This window comes from Scardinius erythrophthalmus (genome assembly GCF_964197995.2).
Source record: "Scardinius erythrophthalmus genome assembly, chromosome: 21".
NCBI classification, from domain to species: Eukaryota; Metazoa; Chordata; class Actinopteri; order Cypriniformes; family Leuciscidae; genus Scardinius; species Scardinius erythrophthalmus.
In genome coordinates, this window is record NC_138241.1 from 37,103,566 (window position 1) to 37,123,350 (window position 19,785).

Genomic DNA, 19,785 nt, shown 5'->3' on the forward strand with positions numbered 1-19,785 from the left:
CGAGGCGGGTGTCTAGCGAGGCGGGCGGGTGCAGTGAGGCGGGTGCAGTGAGGCGGGTGCAGTGAGGCGGGTGCGGCGAGGCGGGTGCGGCGAGGCGGGTGCAGTGAGGCGGGTGCAGTGAGGCGGGTGCAGTGAGGCGGGTGCGGCGAGGCGGGTGCAGTGAGGCGGGTGCAGTGAGGCGGGTGCGGCGAGGCGGGTGCGGCGAGGCGGGTGTCTAGCGAGGCGGGCGGGTGCGGCGAGGCGGGTGCGGCGAGGCGGGTGTCTAGCGAGGCGGGCGGGTGCAGCGAGGCGGGTGCAGCGAGGCGGGTGCAGTGAGGCGGGTGCGGCGAGGCGGGTGCGGCGAGGCGGGTGCAGTGAGGCGGGTGCAGTGAGGCGGGTGCAGTGAGGCGGGTGCAGTGAGGCGGGTGCAGTGAGGCGGGTGCGGCGAGGCGGGTGCGGCGAGGCGGGTGCAGTGAGGCGGGTGCAGTGAGGCGGGTGCAGTGAGGCGGGTGTCTAGCGAGGCGGGCGGGTGCGGCGAGGCGGGTGCGGCGAGGCGGGTGTCTAGCGAGGCGGGCGGGTGCAGTGAGGCGGGTGCAGTGAGGCGGGTGCAGTGAGGCGGGTGCGGCGAGGCGGGTGCGGCGAGGCGGGTGCAGTGAGGCGGGTGCAGTGAGGCGGGTGCGGCGAGGCGGGTGCAGTGAGGCGGGTGCAGTGAGGCGGGTGCGGCGAGGCGGGTGCGGCGAGGCGGGTGTCTAGCGAGGCGGGCGGGTGCGGCGAGGCGGGTGCGGCGAGGCGGGTGTCTAGCGAGGCGGGCGGGTGCAGCGAGGCGGGTGCAGCGAGACCTGCTGGAGCTGCTGCTGAGCAGTCTGTCTCTGATGCTCCACTGGATGTAGGGCTGAGGGTCTCCTGACGCCTGACAGTGAAGCACGGCTGTGTGACCCTGATACACCGTCGTCTGCTCCGGCTCCAGCTTAAACTCCACGAGAACTGACAACACACACACAGGTGAACAAGAACGAGTCATCAACCACAGCGTTCAATCAGAACACACACACACACACACACACACACACACACACACACACACACAGGTGAACAAGAACGAGTCATCAACCACAGCTTTCAATCAGAACACACACACACACACACACACACACACACACACACACACACAGGTGAACAAGAACGAGTCATCAACCACAGCGTTCAATCAGAACACACACACACACACACACACACACACACACACACACACACACACACACACACACACAGGTGAACAAGAACGAGTCATCAACCACAGCGTTCAATCAGAACACACACACACACACACACACACACACACACACACACAGGTGAACAAGAACGAGTCATCAACCACAGCTTTCAATCAGAACACACACACACACACACACACACACACACACACACACAGGTGAACAAGAACGAGTCATCAACCACAGCTTTCAATCAGAACACACACACACACACACACACACACACACACACACACACACACACAGGTGAACAAGAACGAGTCATCAACCACAGCGTTCAGCCAGAACACACACACACACAGACACACACACACACCTCCTACAGTGAGATGAACGTGTGCTCGTATCTCTCCCTGAGCGCTGCTGGACGCCACACACGTGTAGTTTCCTCCGTCGGATCGGCTCACGGTACTGAAGTGAAGAACTCCTTTCATCTGAGTCGCGTGAGGCGGGAGATCAGCGCCGTCTGTTGGCACACACACACACACGTGACACACACACACACAAGACACACACACACGAGAGAAACACGCATGTTCACACTGACACCAGGAAGTCATTCAGTTTAAGTCAGCACGGGTGATGTGACTATGCAAATAAGCAGTGACACGATACAGCGACAACCAATGGGAAAGCAGACAGCAGAGCTCATGTGATCTAATCTTGATATATTAGTGACCAGCAGTCATTTTAGTTGCTGTGTGAATTTCAAATGAATTTAAATGATTTAAATGAAATGATTGTCAGAGTTAGGGTTGGTCTCTGACCTGCTCTGCTCCAGTGTATTGTGGGTGTCTCTCGCCCGGTCGCCACACAGCTGATGCTGCTCTCTCTCTCCAGCTGCACACACTGCGACGGCTGCGGGACGGGCGTGAACTTTAACTTCTCTGAGAGACACATCACACACACATGAGTAAAGCTGGCACTCAAACACGCCGTGATGTAACGGCACGCAAACCACAACAAAACAGACAAAACAAACACCTGATGTCATTTACAACATCAGATCAAATCACGAACACACACGTCACGTTCTATTATACTGGAGACTTTCTGTGGATTGTCGTGATTTAAAGGGGTCATGAACTGAAAATTAAACCTTTCATTGATCTTTTGACAGTTAAAGGTGCTCTAAGCGATGTCACGCGTTTTTTAGGCCAAAACATTGTTTGTCACATACAGCAAACACCTCCTCACTATCCGCTCGCTGCCTGTCCCCTGAACACACTGTAAAAACACACGGTCTCTGTTGACAGCCCAGGCTCCACAAACGGCAAGAAAAACAAACTGGGCTCACCCGCACCACGAAACAGAACAAACTGTTCCAGCCAATAACCGACAAGAGGGATTTGGAGGTGGGGTTTGGGGGGGGTTAGTGCGCGGATGAGGAGGAGGGAGGGTCTAGCTAGCCTCCGTTTTGTTTGACAATACTTCGAACGTCAACAAGAAATGACTTCACCCAACATCACTTAGAGCACCTTTAAGAGGTCGTTATAATATAAAAATATCCTGTAGGTTTCAAAACCCAAAACTTCATTGATATTTCAAAAAAAGCTTTTATTGAGATCAAGGCCAGAAAACATCAGGATCTGAAAAGTGTGGAATTATGTCGCAATAGTGCAGCGAAAGACCGCCTTAGCAGAAGAATATCAACGCCTACGTCTACATCACCGCATCTTTGGCCCCGCCCACTGGAGCGTTAGTGAATATTCCATGAGAACGAGTAAAGATCGACACAGGATCAAACGATCAGAATGCTAGGAGAGTGTTGTTTTTTTTCAACTGTGAAAGTCTCAGCTGTGCATTATTTGTTTGTATTCGGTGCATTTCACTGTGGATTATTTGGTAAATCAGTCGCAATTTCGGCGCAGACTTTGCAAACAGACTTTTACTATATGGATTTGCCAGCAACACCACAAACATGTAATTAACCATGTTTATTCTAACGCCTGATCTGTGATCAGTGATTTCTGATGTGTAATTATTCAAGTTCAGATAATTATCTTTTTCTCAAAATCGTTCAATACTGTTTATGCATCAGTAAATCAAGCCAGTGACTAAACGATCAACTTCACATTGTTTCTCTAAGTAACATGAAAAAAATCTGTAATTTAAATTGTGATTAAATGATATGCAAAAAGCGATCAAAGAAAGCTCCCTTTACAATTGCCCAAGCTGTCAATCACACAGGTCATCTGGACACTTGCCAAAACTCCCGTTATAATGACGCTGTTACGCTGCACAACGAAGCTCTTACTGTATTTACATTGTGTTTGCATTGTTATTTGGTGAAAGCATTCGTGACAGAGCAGAAATTGCGTTGCACTGATGAGATCACTTCATTCACGCGATCAACAGACTGTCATCAGCTCAATGCTCATCACTGCAACCTCTCATATGATGGAATAGATCTAAATATAATGCTATAAACAACACTTTCACGATTCGTTAATCTCGACAGTAGTAATAGTAAAAACGTAATAAAACTATTTGAGAGGGTTCCACATTATTGTTTTAATTTCATATGCAAAGATGTTAGCCAATCACAGCAGTGGGCGTTTACACACACACACACACACACACACACACACACACACACAAACTCACCCAGTATGTGAATGCGTGCGTGTGCACTGATGGATCCTCCCTCTGACACACACACACACACACACACACACACACACACACACTCACCCAGTATGTGAACGTGTGCGTGTGCACTGATGGCTCCTCCCTCTGACACACACATACATACACACACACACACACACACACACACTCACCCAGTATGTGAACATGTGCGTGTGCACTGATGGATCCTCCCTCTGACACACACACACACACACACACACTCACCCAGTATGTGAACGTGTGCGTGTGCACTGATGGATCCTCCCTCTGACACACACACACACACACATACATACATACACACACACACACACTCACCCAGTATGTGAACGCGTGCGTATGCGCTGATGGATCCTCCCTCTGACACACACACACACACACACTCACCCAGTATGTGAACGTGTGCGTGTGCACTGATGGATCCTCCCTCTGACACACACACACACACATACATACACACACACACACACACACACACACACACATACATACACACACACTCACCCAGTATGTGAACGCGTGCGTGTGCACTGATGGATCCTCCCTCACACACACACACACACACACACACACACACACTCACCCAGTATGTGAACGCGTGCGTATGCGCTGATGGATCCTCCCTCCGACACACACGTGCAGCTGAACATCTGACCATCGTTCACCTCAGCGCTGTTGATCCTCAGAGTCCCGTTAGAGAAGAGCTTATAACGAGAGCCCTGCAGAGAGAGTGTGTGTGTGTGAGAAACCTGACGCGAGGTCACCTGATCAGACCATGATGAGTGTGTTCACCTCCTCACTGATCGGGATGCTTTTGCGGTACCATGTGACCCGTGGCTCAGGTGTGCCCTGAGCGTGGCAGTGCAGGAGACCCGGCTGACCCTCCTCGATGTGTGTGTCCTGCGGCCTCACAATCCACTCTGGAGAGGCTGTAAAACACACACACACACACACACACACTCTGTAATGGTCACTTAGAGCATTTATGGTAGTTCGAGGAACAAAGAGAACAGCACATGTGTGTAGAGAGAGTGTCAGTAATAGATGTGACAGGTGAGGAGAAGAGATAACCGCTCAACCAGCTTTTGTACACTTTCTTTTATTTCCCTTTATATTTGTGACCAGAGTTGAATGTTTATTTGTATGCTTTTTCTCACTCAATCCGGATGATCCGGATGTATGCGGATGAGTGTGACGTTTAAGTAATTTTATTAAACCCGGGGAAAATACACAGTCTCTCGTGCATCTTTTTCTCCTACACCACATACTGTTTTTCTCTCTGGACAACAACATCTCAACTTTGAGATCAGTGTGTGTTGGGTCAGATGAGTGTGTGTTGGGTCAGATGAGTGTATGTTGGGTCAGATGAGTTTGTGTTGGGTCAGATGAGTGTGTGTTGGGTCAGATGAGTGTGTGTTGGGTCAGATGAGTGTGTGTTGGGTCAGATGAGTTTGTGTTGGGTCAGATGAGTGTGTGTTGGGTCAGATGAGTGTGTGTTGGGTCAGATGAGTGTGTGTTGGGTCAGATGAGAGTGTGTTGGGTCAGATGAGTGTGTGTTGGGTCAGATGAGAGTGTGTTGGGTCAGATCAGTGTGTGTTGGGTCAGATGAGTGTGTGTTTGGTCAGATGAGTGTGTGTTTGGTCAGATCAGTGTGTGTTGGGTCAGATGAGTGTGTGACTCACTGGCGACAGTGACCTCGAGCTCCTGCTGCTTGGTTCCGGCCCGGTTGTGAGCGACGCAGGTGTAGAGTCCCGAGTCTGAGGTGTGTGTGGAGCTGAAGATCAGGTCTCTGTCGCGCTGGTGGACTCGACCCTCAGACGCCACACGAGCACCAGCGCGCTCCCACCACACCTGAGGCTCCGGCTGACCCAGAGGAGGATCACAGCTCACACTCGCCCTGATGGAGGACGAGAACACCCGAGACATGCGCTCGCCCATCTCGCTGATCTCTACACACACACACACACACACACACACACACACAGCAGATAAACACCTGTTCTGTCAGGACCACTATCGTCAAATACGAATGACAATTAGCATACAGTTTGGGTAACCCTACTAACCCTAGCCTAACCTAACCCTAACCCATTGGCGGTCTGGTTCAGTTCTGGGCAAGAACAGCCTAGCATGGATAAGAGCAGCAATAACCCCCCTTAGGGTGAACAGAACAGAACCAACATGAATGTGTTGCAGATGTCATTAATTCAAGAGGAGGAGCTGGGGAGGGAGGAGGAGCTGGGGAGGGAGGAGGAGCTGGGGAGGGAGGAGGAGCTGGGGAGGAGCTGGGGAGGGAGGAGGAGCTGGGGAGGAGCTGGGGAGGGAGGAGGAGCTGGGGAGGAGCTGGGGAGGGAGGTGGAGCTGGAGCTGGGGAGGAGCTGGGGAGGGAGGAGGAGCTGGGGAGGGAGGAGGAGCTTGGGAGGAGCTGGGGAGGGAGGTGGAGCTGGGGAGGAGCTGGGGAGGGAGGAGGAGCTGGGGAGGGAGGTGGAGCTGGGGAGGGAGGAGGAGCTGGGGAGGGAGGAGGAGCTGGGGAGGAGCTGGGGAGGGAGGAGGAGCTGGGGAGGAAGTAGGAGCTGGGGAGGGAGGAGGAGCTGTGGAGGGAGGTGGAGCTGGGGAGGGAGGAGGAGCTAGGGAGGGAGGAGGAGCTGGGGAGGAAGTAGGAGCTGGGGAGGGAGGAGGAGCTGGGGAGGGAGGTGGAGCTGGGGAGGGAGGAGGAGCTGGGGAGGAAGTAGGAGCTGGAGAGGGAGGAGGAGCTGGGGAGGGAGGAGGAGCTGGGGAGGGAGGAGGAGCTGGGGAGGAAGTAGGAGCTGGGGAGGGAGGAGGAGCTGGGGAGGGAGGTGGAGCTGGGGAGGGAGGAGGAGCTGGGGAGGGAGGAGGAGCTGGGGAGGGAGGTGGAGCTGGGGAGGGAGGAGGAGCTGGGGAGGGAGGAGGAGCTGGGGAGGAGCTGGGGAGGGAGGTGAAGCTGGGGAGGAAGGAGGAGCTGGGGAGGGAGGAGGAGCTGGGGAGGGAGGAGGAGCTGGGGAGGAGCTGGGGAGGGAGGTGGAGCTGGGGAGGGAGGAGGAGCTGGGGAGGGAGGAGGAGCTGGGGAGGGAGGAGGAGCTGGGGAGGAGCTGGGGAGGGAGGTGGAGCTGGGGAGGGAGGAGGAGCTGGGGAGGAAGTAGGAGCTGGGGAGGGAGGAGGAGCTGGGGAGGGAGGTGGAGCTGGGGAGGAAGGAGAAGCTGGGGAGGGAGGAGGAGCTGGGGAGGGAGGAGGAGCTGGGGAGGAAGGAGGAGCTGGGGAGGGAGGAGGAGCTGGGGAGGAGCTGGGGAGGGAGGTGGAGCTGGGGAGGGAGGTGGAGCTGGGGAGGGAGGAGGAGCTGGGGAGGGAGGAGGAGCTGGGGAGGAGCTGGGGAGGGAGGAGGAGCTGGGGAGGAGCTGGGGAGGGAGGAGGATCTGGGGAGGGAGGAGGAGCTGGGGAGGGAGGAGGAGCTGGGGAGGGAGGAGGAGCTGGGGAGGGAGGAGGAGCTGGGGAGGAGCTGGGGAGGGAGGAGGAGCTGGGGAGGAGCTGGGGAGGGAGGTGGATCTGGGGAGGGAGGAGGAGCTGGGGAGGGAGGAGGAGCTGGGGAGGGAGGAGGAGCTGGGGAGGAGCTGGGGAGGGAGGAGGAGCTGGGGAGGAGCTGGGGAGGGAGGTGGATCTGGGGAGGAGCTGGGGAGGGAGGAGGAGCTGGGGAGGAGCTGGGGAGGGAGGAGGAGCTGGGGAGGGAGGAGGAGCTGGGGAGGAGCTGGGGAGGGAGGTGGAGCTGGGGAGGGAGGTGGAGCTGGGGAGGGAGGTGGAGGTGTGTGTCTGTGTGTGAGAGTGTAAGTGAGTGTGTATGTGGGTGTGTGTGTGAGTGTTTCGTCTCACCTGCGATCCTGAGCGCTGCCTCCACATGCACGTGTTTGTTCTCTCCATACTGAGCCACACACTTATACACACCTGTGTTGCGCTGCTTCACCTGAGTGATGTGCAGTGTGCCGTTAGCATACACCACAACCCTGCACACACACACACACACACACACACACACACACACACACACACACACACACACAGGTTAGTCACAGGTGAGTTGTTCTTAGGAGTAAAATAACTGTAAAATAACTGTAACTGTACAGAACTCAGCAACATGACAAATTGTTTATTCTATTAATAACTAGAATATGAACAATTCTGCCAAAAGCGAGTAATTAGTGTAACTGTAGTTTTTACTGTTGCTAAGCAACATCACAACACACACACACAGAATGTGGGTCACGGGTGTGTTTTTATGGCATCAGACGCGGCTCTTCCAGGCAGAATCTGTTTGATAGTCAGGGGGCCAATTCTGAAAAGGGCTTCCGTTAAGACTTTTGCGGACATGTTTTGGTACAAGCTGTCACCCTATTTTTTTAGTTAGAAGACACCCATAGGTAAGATATTAGGGTGGTTGTCAAGCTGAATTTTTTTTTTGTGACTTGTACAAGCAATTTCAGGCCAATTTTTTGGTTTCCTGCTCAACACGACATGCCAACAGTAAATGTTGAATATCTCCACAACCACAAGGACCATATTCATAAAAATGGTATCAAATAAAAGCCAACACTCATGGGATGTCTGCTGAAGTGTCAGAATGAACATTTATTGTACAGTGTAAGAGACAACAGAACTAGAACATGAAAAAAACTATCTCCGCCTAAAGAGAACCAGTTTTCAAAGTGAATATCAGCTTGGAAACATAACCTAGTATCCCAAAACCTCTATCAATCAGTACCCATATCTATGGGAATGAGTCAAGCCAAGTTTAAAGCTTGTAGGGAGAGACAGTGCAATGCTGCACAAGTTATAATACTTTAATGTTAAGGCGGAAATTTAGAACTGTAGATGATGGTCTATGGTGCTATTTGACTTAATTAGTGTACCAGGTTGTAACACAAATTATATTACATTCACATATCACTATAGTTATTAATTCCATCCTAACAAAACTGCTCTCTCACTTCTTTAGGGTTGGGGGTTAGTAACTAGTTAGTAGTAATAACTATGTAATAGTCGTATGGCAAAGGTATGTTTTTCCCCATCAAAGCAGTGGCTCTCAGGTTGGCAGAGGTTGGCTCTCAGGTTGTCAGTCTCATCCCTTTGAGACTGAATGGATTGAATAAGCAAGGTCAAGCTAAGCGCAATGCAAATAATGGTGTGTGTCTATTATATTGCAAAAATATTGCACAATATTATACTACAATAATCTCCAGAAAGAGCACAAAGACACCACTTCCTGAAAAATCACTTCAATCAAAGGGCTTTATCTTGGCTGTATTTTCCATATTTGTCTTGACAAATGAAACATTGTTCCCAATCAATATCTCTTCCTATTTGTTTTTCTTTGGACGCTAGGCTTACAGCTTCCTCTGGATCCATGTTATCTCATCTGAAGGCAAATACATTTTTCACTACACTAGTCTGATTGGTTTCTGAGTGGATCACTACAATGTCCTCTGACATAAGCTGAGGGCTTTGCTATCTAACAAGCTTATTAACGCTTTTAGCTATAGCAGACTGTAAAATAGGCTGCTGTGCAGCAAATAAATTAAAAACAATATTTCCATTACACATCTGCCCAAAACTTAATTTACCTATTAGTAAGTAAGCTAGTAATTATGAAAGTAAATTAGCCTAGCTATACACTCACCTAAAGGATTATTAGGAACACCTATTCAATTTCTCATTAATGCAATTATCTAATCAACCAATCACATGGCAGTTGCTTCAATGCATTTAGGGGTGTGGTCCTGGTCAAGACAATCTCCTGAACTCCAAACTGAATGTCAGAATGGGAAAGAAAGGTGATAAGCAATTTTGAACGTGGCATGGTTGTTGGTGCCAGACGGGCCGGTCTGAGTATTTCACAATCTGCTCAGTTACTGGGATTTTCATGCACAACCATTTCTAGGGTTTAAAAAGAATGGTGTGAAAAGGGAAAAACATCCAGTATGCGGCAGTCCTGTGGGGGCGAAAATGCCTTGTTGATGCTAGAGGTCAGAGGAGGATGGGCCGACTGATTCAAGCTGATAGAAGAGCAACTTTGACTGAAATAACCACTCGTTACAACCGAGGTATGCAGCAAAGCATTTGTGAAGCCACAACACGCACAACCTTGAGGCGGATGGGCTACAACAGCAGAAGACCCCACCAGGTACCACTCATCTCCACTACAAATAGGAAAAAGAGGCTACAATTTGCACGAGCTCACCAAAATTGGACAGTTGAAGACTGGAAAAATGTTGCCTGGTCTGATGAGTCTCGATTTCTGTTGAGACATTCAGATGGTAGAGTCAGAATTTGGTGTAAACAGAATGAGAACATGGATCCATCATGCCTTGTTACCACTGTGCAGGCTGGTGGTGGTGGTGTAATGGTGTGGGGGGTGTTTTCTTGGCACACTTTAGGCCCCTTAGTGCCAATTGGACATCGTTTAAATGCCACGGCCTACCTGAGCATTGTTTCTGACCATGTCCATCCCTTTATGACCACCATGTACCCATCCTCTGATGGCTACTTCCAGCAGGATAATGCACCATGTCACAAAGTTCGAATCATTTCAAATTGGTTTCTTGAACATGACAATGAGTTCACTGTACTAAAATGGCCCCCACAGTCACCAGATCTCAACCCAATAGAGCATCTTTGGGATGTGGTGGAACGGGAGCTTCGTGCCCTGGATGTGCATCCCACAAATCTCCATCAACTGCAAGATGCTATCCTATCAATATGGGCCAACATTTCTAAAGAATAAGGGTGTCACGATTTCGATTTTAAATCGAAATCGATCGAAATTAATGCTCAATCTCGATTATCGAATCAAAAAATGGAATCGTCGATGCTGCCACGCCCCCATGTCACGGCAGCCTGGCTTGCCTGTAATAGGTAAAACTCCTTTTCTAGAGAATATTGAAGCCTTTATTTTAAAACACATTGCAGCTGCACAGCGAGAGCATCATATCTCGTCTGAGCGAGCTGATTGTCTGTGCTGCGGCAACTGCACGAACCTATGGCGAGTTAGCAGTGCCGTACGGTCCAATGGGAGCGCATGGCGCCCTCCCAACCTCGAGCGCGCCAATTTGGACGTGGCTGGAGAGTATAATTCATAAAAAACTCGCCAAAGGATTTTAGGTTTAAATCGACTGAAGCAAAGTTCCTGATATGAGCGAAATAGCACGGCAAGGCAAAGCAGTACTCGTTCCCTTATCTCTAAGGGAACCGAGGTTACGCAAGTAACCAAGTAGCCTACGTTCCCTTACGAGAACGTTCTCTCGTACTGCGTTGCAAACGCTGTGGGAACCCAATTTAAAACGCTGTGCTATTCGCCTGTGACTGCTCTGAGGAGTCCAGGGAGCCAGGTAATAGGTTATATTGTTTAAGTTTCCAATTGACTGAAGATATAAGTTATTGTTACATTATGTTGTTAATAAACGTTTTAAATTTGACAATGTAGTGTGTGGTATTGCGAACAAAGGTCAGATATTATTATATTGCATAAAAGTCTTAAAATGGCATAGCTTGTGCTTTCAATTTATTTTTTTAAAATCGAGAATCGAATCGAACCGTGACTTTAGAATCGAAAATGTAATCGAATCGAGGATTTGGAGAATTGTGACACCCTTACTAAAGAATGCTTTCAGCACCTTGTTGAATCAATGCCACATAGAATTAAGGCAGTTCTGAAGGCGAAAGGGGGTCAAACACAGTATTAGTATGGTGTTCCTAATAATCCTTTAGGTGAGTGTATGTCTGGTAAGTATATAGCTAGTTGGAAAACAGTTTAGCTTACCTGTTTCTGGCAACATTTGATGGTAGAATGGTAGAATCTTGAGGTAAATGTTTGTGTAGACAAATAGATCAAGTTAATCTGTTATGTGATTGTGTGATTCACTCCTTTATAAAGTTTTGTTCAGACTGTACTGTTGACACCTGCTGTGATCATCTTCTCTGGATCTGCTGCCTCAATCTGCTGCCAAATCACAGCTGCGCTGACACAACAGTGCCCCTTGTGGTGTGATACTCTTGTGGTATTTATTGATTATTATTTTTTAATGATCATGCTTGCACATAAGTTGGATTATATTGCACATTTGCCCAAAATTACAATAGGCAACATGGAAGAAAATGGAAGCACTTTGGGGGAAAAAATCCGCTTTTACCACTTTTAAGAATATAGTGTTAAAATGGACAAAAAAACATTTTCTAAGCTGACAACCTGACTAGAACACATGTTGAGGGGATAAATATTAATACTGGATAGGTTGTATACTTGTACCAAAAAGTGTCCGACAAAGTTTTAATATCAGTTTTGGCCCCCTGACTATGATCAAACATTCAGACTCACAGTCAAAACAGACTGAAGAGAGACAGAGAATCCTCTGTGTGTGTGTGTGTGTGTGTGTGTGTGTGTGTTAGTGCTGCACGATGTACCGGTACTAGGAAGGTATTGCGATACCCTGCTATTAAAAACGATACGATATAAACTTTCATTAGTACCGGTACTTTAAGAGTGACAGTAAATAATAAGAGCAGTATTTCTTAATTTGCGTAGCTGTGTGACAGCAGGAGTCAGGACGTGTACATTCACTACTAAACAGCGGAACAGTAAAATATATACGCGCGGCACTTGACTAAGAAACCTGCATGCATGAGAAGATAAAGTGCGGGACGTGCTCGCGCTGCCGGACTCAGACCTGAAGCGCACACACACACGCCGCTCAGACAGTGTACGATCGCGACTTCAGTTCTCTTTCGCAGACTATTAGGTTTGAATAGTCAAAATGACATGTAAAAATGCACGTCCTGGCGAGTATTCACGTAAACACAGTCGGGTTTGTCTTTAGTGAACGTAAACCGTTTGTAAAAAGAAATCGTAGGACTATGTATTGGATACGTGCAGGTCTTAAAGGGCCGGACCGGCAGCGCAATATTCTGTGTGATTAATGTTAATCCAACAACAAAAGAAAATAGACAGTCACCCAATGCTTGACTGAATAAATTTAATCTATTTATTAAGAATCAGTCTATAGTTAATTTATAGAGTGAAGACCTTATTGTTTCAGCCACAGAAGGTCTATTTAGCTTTCAAAAAAGAAATGAAGCACTGTTTATTTTATTTGTCTCTTATAGTATTTGTCATATTGTTTGTAATTTGCTTTTTTGCTTATTTTTAATTACAAAGATACAATTAAATTAAATATCTATATTATAATTATAAAATTACATTTAAAAAATATTAAATGACTCGTATCATGAAATAAGATTTTGGTCATCCCAACCTGTTCAGAGTTGTGAAAGGTTTGTAAATGTTAGCATGATTGATAATAATGTGAATGTTGCAAACATCTTGGTAAGGACGTTCACACTGACATGTAATTATTATTATTATTATTTTTAATAAAGGGGAGGGAATGGTCGTAAAGCAGGGCAGGATCATACTGGTCATGTGAGTTTTTAGCTTTTTTAAAATTAATTTATAAAACAATGATTAAGTTCTGTCATATTTTTCAATTACTTTTACTGTTTTAGTTTTTTTGCCGTGGTATCGATTCAGTATCGGTGTCGAGGTATTGTGGTCTGGTATCGTATCGAAGTCAAAATTTTGGTATCGTGACAACACTAGTGTGTGTGTGTGTGGGTTTCTTCAGCACGTTCACAGCTGAAGATGTTTCTATTAACACTTTTCAAGCTGACTAACAGCTGAACGCATGAGTCACAGGAGATGAGAATCAAACCGTGACTGAGAGAAACAGGCAGATCAAATAAGATGAAGATTATGAAGATGATTCTGGTGAGATCTGCAGTGTGTGTTGACGTGTTGAGATTAGCACAGGATGTTATTAGTGCATTAAACATCATCAAAGCAGAACATCACTGCTGAACGTGCCCAAACATTCACTGGACTACCCATAATGCACCAGTCAAACACTCACTGGCATGCTGGATCATTTATCAGTGGGTGGTCTGACACGCTTTAAGGCCCTGATATGCGCAGGATACACAAGTTCTTCACTAAGTAAAAGTTGGAAGTCATTATCAGCGATATACTGTTAGCGAACATCCCAGCGCCGCCCTCATGTTTTTACTCGCGTCTGACCTCGACTGAGCAGGAGAAATGAAGCGGAGGAGATCCAGACCTCAGAGAAGGCGGAGCCTCAGAGCCACGCCCACCTCCTGAAACACACTCTAAATCAACTTTGTTTCATTTATGGATTTCGCTGGAAGTATATCGGGCCGTTACTCTCGTCGCTCGCACAGTTCAAGCGCACATGCTCTCAACCTCAGTCAGTACCTGTGACATATTATGCACCTTTTCACTATGGAAGCATATGGGTAGCAATGTTCAATTTGAAATGTAATATGCAAAATGACAATGCATTTCTGTATTTAGATGTACATTTTCAATTACATTTGTGAAACGTTTGGTGCAAAATGAAAATGAAAAATCAATTATATAATTTACATTTGATTTATACATTACATTTTTACTTTATACATGTTCAAGCAAAAACTGTAGCAAAATGATAATTTAAGTATTATTTTTCTTAAAGGTATAGCGGAGGATGTTTTACTTCCTGGTGGGTAACCTATACTATTGGTCCTCCTAATTGTCAATCATTCTGGTGAATCAATCAAACTTTTCAAAAAGTGGAGAGGGCGGGTCTTATCTAAAATTTGGAAAGATCCTCCGCTATACCTTTAACTGCATTTACACTCACAGTTAGGACACCTGCGATTGCATTTTCATTAAATGTCCCGAAATGAAGGTTGCAAAAATAAATGTTTGCTACAGACAATAGTGTTCAGTGCTCGTCTGTGCTCGACCACAGAACAGCTTCAGGCTGGATCTTCATCATTGCGTTAGAACTGGTCTCTGTTGTCGCGTGCGAAACCAAATGTCGTGCCGTGTGTGTAAACGTGCAGATTAAGGGCCGGGAATATAATAATAAGATCCTCTTCATACAGCAGAAGGAGAGCGAAACCTGATCGGATTATTTTTTGTCATGCTAGCAGAGAAAGACTCACCAACACAAAGCTACTGGGTTTCACTTCTCATGTTGTCTGTGCTGGTAGAAGCAGCGGATTACAGCTCTTACACACGGAGGAAGTCAGATGTTCATGATATGTCTGCTTTAAAGGACTCACTGGTCTAATGTAAAAACTAAGCACTGGAGACCTGGAGCTTGTTTGGTGTGGTCGCCCGAGTGATGAAGTGTCTCACCGTGATGTGTTGACGACGGGTTCTGTGTCGTGGAACCACTGGAGAACCGGCGGAGGCTTGGCTCTGAACCCACAGTGAAACACAGCGTCCTCGTTACGCAGAACCACCTGATCCACTGGAGCCACCAGCACACGGGGGACAGTCTTATCTGCACACACACACACACACACACACACACACACACACACACACACACAGAGAGAGAGAGAGAGAGAGAGAGAGAGAGAGAAGAGTAAGGTTCTGATCTTATTAATATATACACACACACACACACACACACACACACACACACACACACACTAGGGGTGTAACGATGCCCTCATGTCATGATTCGATACATATCACGATACTGAACTCACGATACGATGTTATTGCGATACTCCAAGACACATGATCAAAGGTTAACATAAAAATGTGCTGTTGATTAAAATGCTATATGTAGTATTACATTGTGTGTGTAAATGAATAGTCTTGGACTTGGTGCTGAAACCCAAAGCAGGATGATAGAGACACCAGAATAACAATATTCATGATTCTGAAGCTGAAAGTACAGATTTATTTCAGATGAATATGCTTGAACTCTGACACTGACTAGATACATTTAAGGGGGGGGGGGGGGGGGGAGAAAATGCTATTTCATGCATACTGAGTTGCTAAACATGGACAAAGTTTCAAAAATTAAGTTGTACGTTTGATGGAGTATTTCTGTACCAAAAATACTCCTTCCGGTTTGTCACAAGTTTCGGAAAGTTTTTTTCGAGTATGGGCCTGTGTGACGTCAGATGGGGCGGAATTTCCTTATACGGGTCCGGAAGGGCGCGCGCGCACCCGTAGACCAGAGCGAGAGAGCGAAAGCAGTACGCCCATCAAAGCGCTGTACTCGCTGCAGTCACAGGACTTTGTTTGTTCCCTGCATTTCGACGATGATTGTTTTATAAACAAGGCCCAGTTCGACGCCGGATTTGCAGATCGTCTAATGCTTAAGGATGGAGCAGTCCCAACGATAAAGGCTCACGGTCGTGCGTTGGAACCGTGAGTAAAACTGCTTCAAATGTCTGTGTTGTTAGCTATCGGCGCGTAAGCTCCGCCCACACGGCACGCCTCCAGCCGCTCGTTTTTTTCCGGAAAGACTCGGTACAGCCTATCTTTCTTTTATAAATATAATAAAACTAAAGACTTTTTGGAGATAAGAAGGATGCAATACTACTCTATAGGTACTCAAGATTAACATGAGATTGACTGAAACTGAGTGTTTCACCCCCCCTTTAAAATAATGTCGGCCAGTCTTTACTGGTAACATCAGACACTTGGCATTATCAGGACACACACATATCCCCCCATTGCATTATTATACATTACATTCAACATTGTATATAGTAGTTTAATGTAGTACTGACACTAAAACTCTGATAACTTTAATTTTTTCTCACAGTAATTTTTATTTTGGGTGAACTATCCATTATACATATTATTGCATTTTTGTACTGCAATATATTGTGACACAATATTTTGTTACAGCCCTAACACACACACACACACACACACACACACACACACACACACACACACACACACACACACACACACACACACACACACACACACACACACACAGAAAAGAGTTACGCTCTGATCTTAATAATATACAGACACACACTTGTATAATTATTCTGTATATATAAATACACACACATGCATTTATATATTTAAGATTTTTTATTTATTTATATATAAAATATTTATATTTATATATAATATAAATGATATAAATATAAACAGTATATACATGCAAATATTTTTCAAATATATACATGCATGTGTGTTTATTTATATATACAAAATAATTATACACAGTACACACACACATATAATATGTAAACACAAACTTTTATTTTGGATGTGATTAATCGCGATTAATAAATAATAAAGTACACAACATGTGGAGCCGGTCGCTGTGACCTGTGTGAATGATTGGATATTACATGCATATGCATTTTAAGATCATACTGATCTACTTTTTAATATGAATCAATATTTTTTAGATTTGCAATACAATTCGAATGAAGGCAGAATAAAATTACAAGATGCAACAGTCACGTTCAGAGATCATCAGATGACGGACACGCTCGTGCAAGCGTTTACTCTCCTCTATTCTTCTGCTAAATCTCCTCTTCCTCTCTCCTTTCATTTGTAATTTTCATGCTCTGGCTGATCTCTCTATTCTTCAGCGGGGCTTTTCTTCTGTCTGCAGGTGTGTGTGTGTGTGTGTGTGTCTGTGTGTGTGAGTGTGAGCAGCACAGGTGGCTGATGGGAAGGCTGGCCGGGGTGTTGGGTTACGCTTTATACATTTCTGCTTTGCTTTGCACATGAGGTGACAAACATAACAGAGCGCATGAAAACATCTGCAGTCGCACGCGATAAACCAGACAACATCTTCATCCCTAAACCTGCTCGCGCTGACTCTCTAATGCTGGCGTTTTACACCTGGGAAAAATGTAAAACTAATACTATTTCACGATTATTTATACTATTCACTTTCATAGTATAAATTTGGTCTTTATGCCTTTAAATGTTAGGATGGGGGGTCTGAGAGATCGGAAACCCCTGATCTAATATAATCTACAAATCACATCCAGTCTAACAGCTGCCAAACAAAGAACCCGTCTGCTTAACCCTTGTTCATCTTGTTCATCAATTAAGAAAAGTTACACACAGATCCATAGTGGACAAAAATGTCCGTGTCCAAAAACTGTCAGAGCTCAGACTTTAGTTTGGTCTCATTTTAAAGATTTTTGTTGAAGTAAAAAAAGTTTAAAAAAAAAGGTAAAACAGAGTTTTAGAGGTTTACCTAACCCTAACCCACACACACACACAATTATCGCTGCATAATTTATCCGATTGGCTCTATAATATGCAGAAGCAGAAAACAGGAATAAAGCGAGTATTTGCTTTATGAGCCAAACCTGAGAAAATGGCACATCTGGTAAAACATAGTAAACATTTTAATTTTGAAGCCTTGCCAACAGAATGAAAGCCTCTTTACAAATACTGCATCATATTATAGTTAAATGGCCCTGAGATTAAATATTAATGGGTTTTAATGGGTTTCAATGGGGACATTTTTGTCCTTAAGGTCCTGAGAGGAACTATTTTGTGTTACTGGTGTAAAATAGATTTATTAAAGGATATGGGGGTGAAATCATAAAATTCCAATAAAAATACACACCTGTGCCAATATTTATGCAGTTGGCATTAACACAGGCAAAACCATACTGAAAGATACAGAAATGTCCATAAGGGGTCGCACAAGGGTTAAAGCTCATAGTCTTACCGATGATGTTGAGCGTGATGTTGTGGTTACTGCACACTTGTCCTGCTGCGTTTCGAGCACAGCAGTAGTATATCCCAGAATCCCCTGGGCTGAGGTCGCTCAGCGTGAGGTTCCGGTCCTTCCCGACCAGCGGTTCTCCATCTTTGAACCATTTACTGCTCGGCCTGTACGGGTCACACACATCTTCAGAATCAGCATCTACATCACTCACAGCTGGTCTTTAGTCATGTGATGCGTTTAGTGCAGGGATCAACATTAACGGGCAAGTGAAAATGAATACTTGCCCGACCGGACAACTAGCCTGATTAAAACGTCAAGAACAAAAAATAACTAGGGAATCACCAAAACACGAGAATGATTCTGCATTCATTTAGTGTGAGCGGCGATTGATAGTGCATAAGAATATAATATATAATGTACTGATGGAAGCAAGGTTGTGCTGCTGCTGAGGAACAAATGAGCGCAGCACACACAGAAACTCAGCTAACATACTGCGGTAAAAAAACAAAATGTGTAGTTTTTATATTTATAACATAAGATACAGAAAGGAACATCACATGACCAGGAGTGCTGAATACCCTCAAGATTGAAAATGTGACACTGATTTCATATGACAGTTCAATAAACAAGTAATTAATATTAAGTCACTTACATTTTAGACGCAATATTGATGTAAATAGTTCCACATATCCCAGCAGAACCACAGCGCATCTCCCAGTAACACACAACCGTGTTTCATTACTGAATGATTCAGAGTTTTCAACGAATCGGTTGAGTCAAAGATTCAATGACTCATTCATAAACAACAGCCTCATCCCTGAACGAATCAGACGTTTGAACGAATCGTTTGAATAAATGACTCAATGACTCGCTCATTAAGACGGTCACCTGCCGAGTGAGCATCAGACGTGTTTGACTCACCGTGGATGTCCATCAATGTGACACTGCAACACGATTCGCTCAGCCTCCTCTAGCTCCGCCTCTGAGGCGGGATCCTTCATGCTGACCGGCCCCCTCTCCAGCCCTGAGACACATAACAACCATCACAATCAGGCGCGTCGTTAGACATGGGCATCCGGGGCTTCAGCCCCTGATGTTTTTTTATAGCCCCGGATCTCAAAAAAATTAATTTATTGATAATTATTATTATTTTTTAATAATTTTGTATTTATTTAAAAAAATTGACCGGGTCTTTTAAACTATCCTTCGGAATCAATCATGTATTAAAGACGATTAAAATGTGTTCAAGCAGATCAAAGTTACCATGGTTACTCTCACACAGAGACGCAACACTTGAGCGATTTAGCTATCCAAGT

General features: G+C 46.0%; 1 protein-coding gene across 1 annotated transcript in view; it reads right to left on the bottom strand.

The window, feature by feature from the left end:
* The window catches only part of ptk7b (protein tyrosine kinase 7b), a 31,758-nt gene extending 12,271 nt beyond the window's left edge, over positions 1-19,487 (bottom strand). Inside the window, exons 1-10 of the mRNA XM_081350840.1 lie at positions 19,391-19,487; positions 18,470-18,633; positions 15,139-15,286; positions 7,767-7,897; positions 5,567-5,833; positions 4,677-4,813; positions 4,468-4,603; positions 2,021-2,140; positions 1,570-1,719; positions 819-963 (exon numbers count right to left, since the gene is read on the bottom strand). Coding sequence (XP_081206966.1) covers positions 819-963; positions 1,570-1,719; positions 2,021-2,140; positions 4,468-4,603; positions 4,677-4,813; positions 5,567-5,833; positions 7,767-7,897; positions 15,139-15,286; positions 18,470-18,633; positions 19,391-19,470 — 1,478 coding nt within the window. The 5' untranslated portion in view covers positions 19,471-19,487. The remainder of the gene's footprint in view (positions 1-818; positions 964-1,569; positions 1,720-2,020; positions 2,141-4,467; positions 4,604-4,676; positions 4,814-5,566; positions 5,834-7,766; positions 7,898-15,138; positions 15,287-18,469; positions 18,634-19,390) is intronic.
* Between the last annotated feature and the right edge of the window lie 298 nt (positions 19,488-19,785).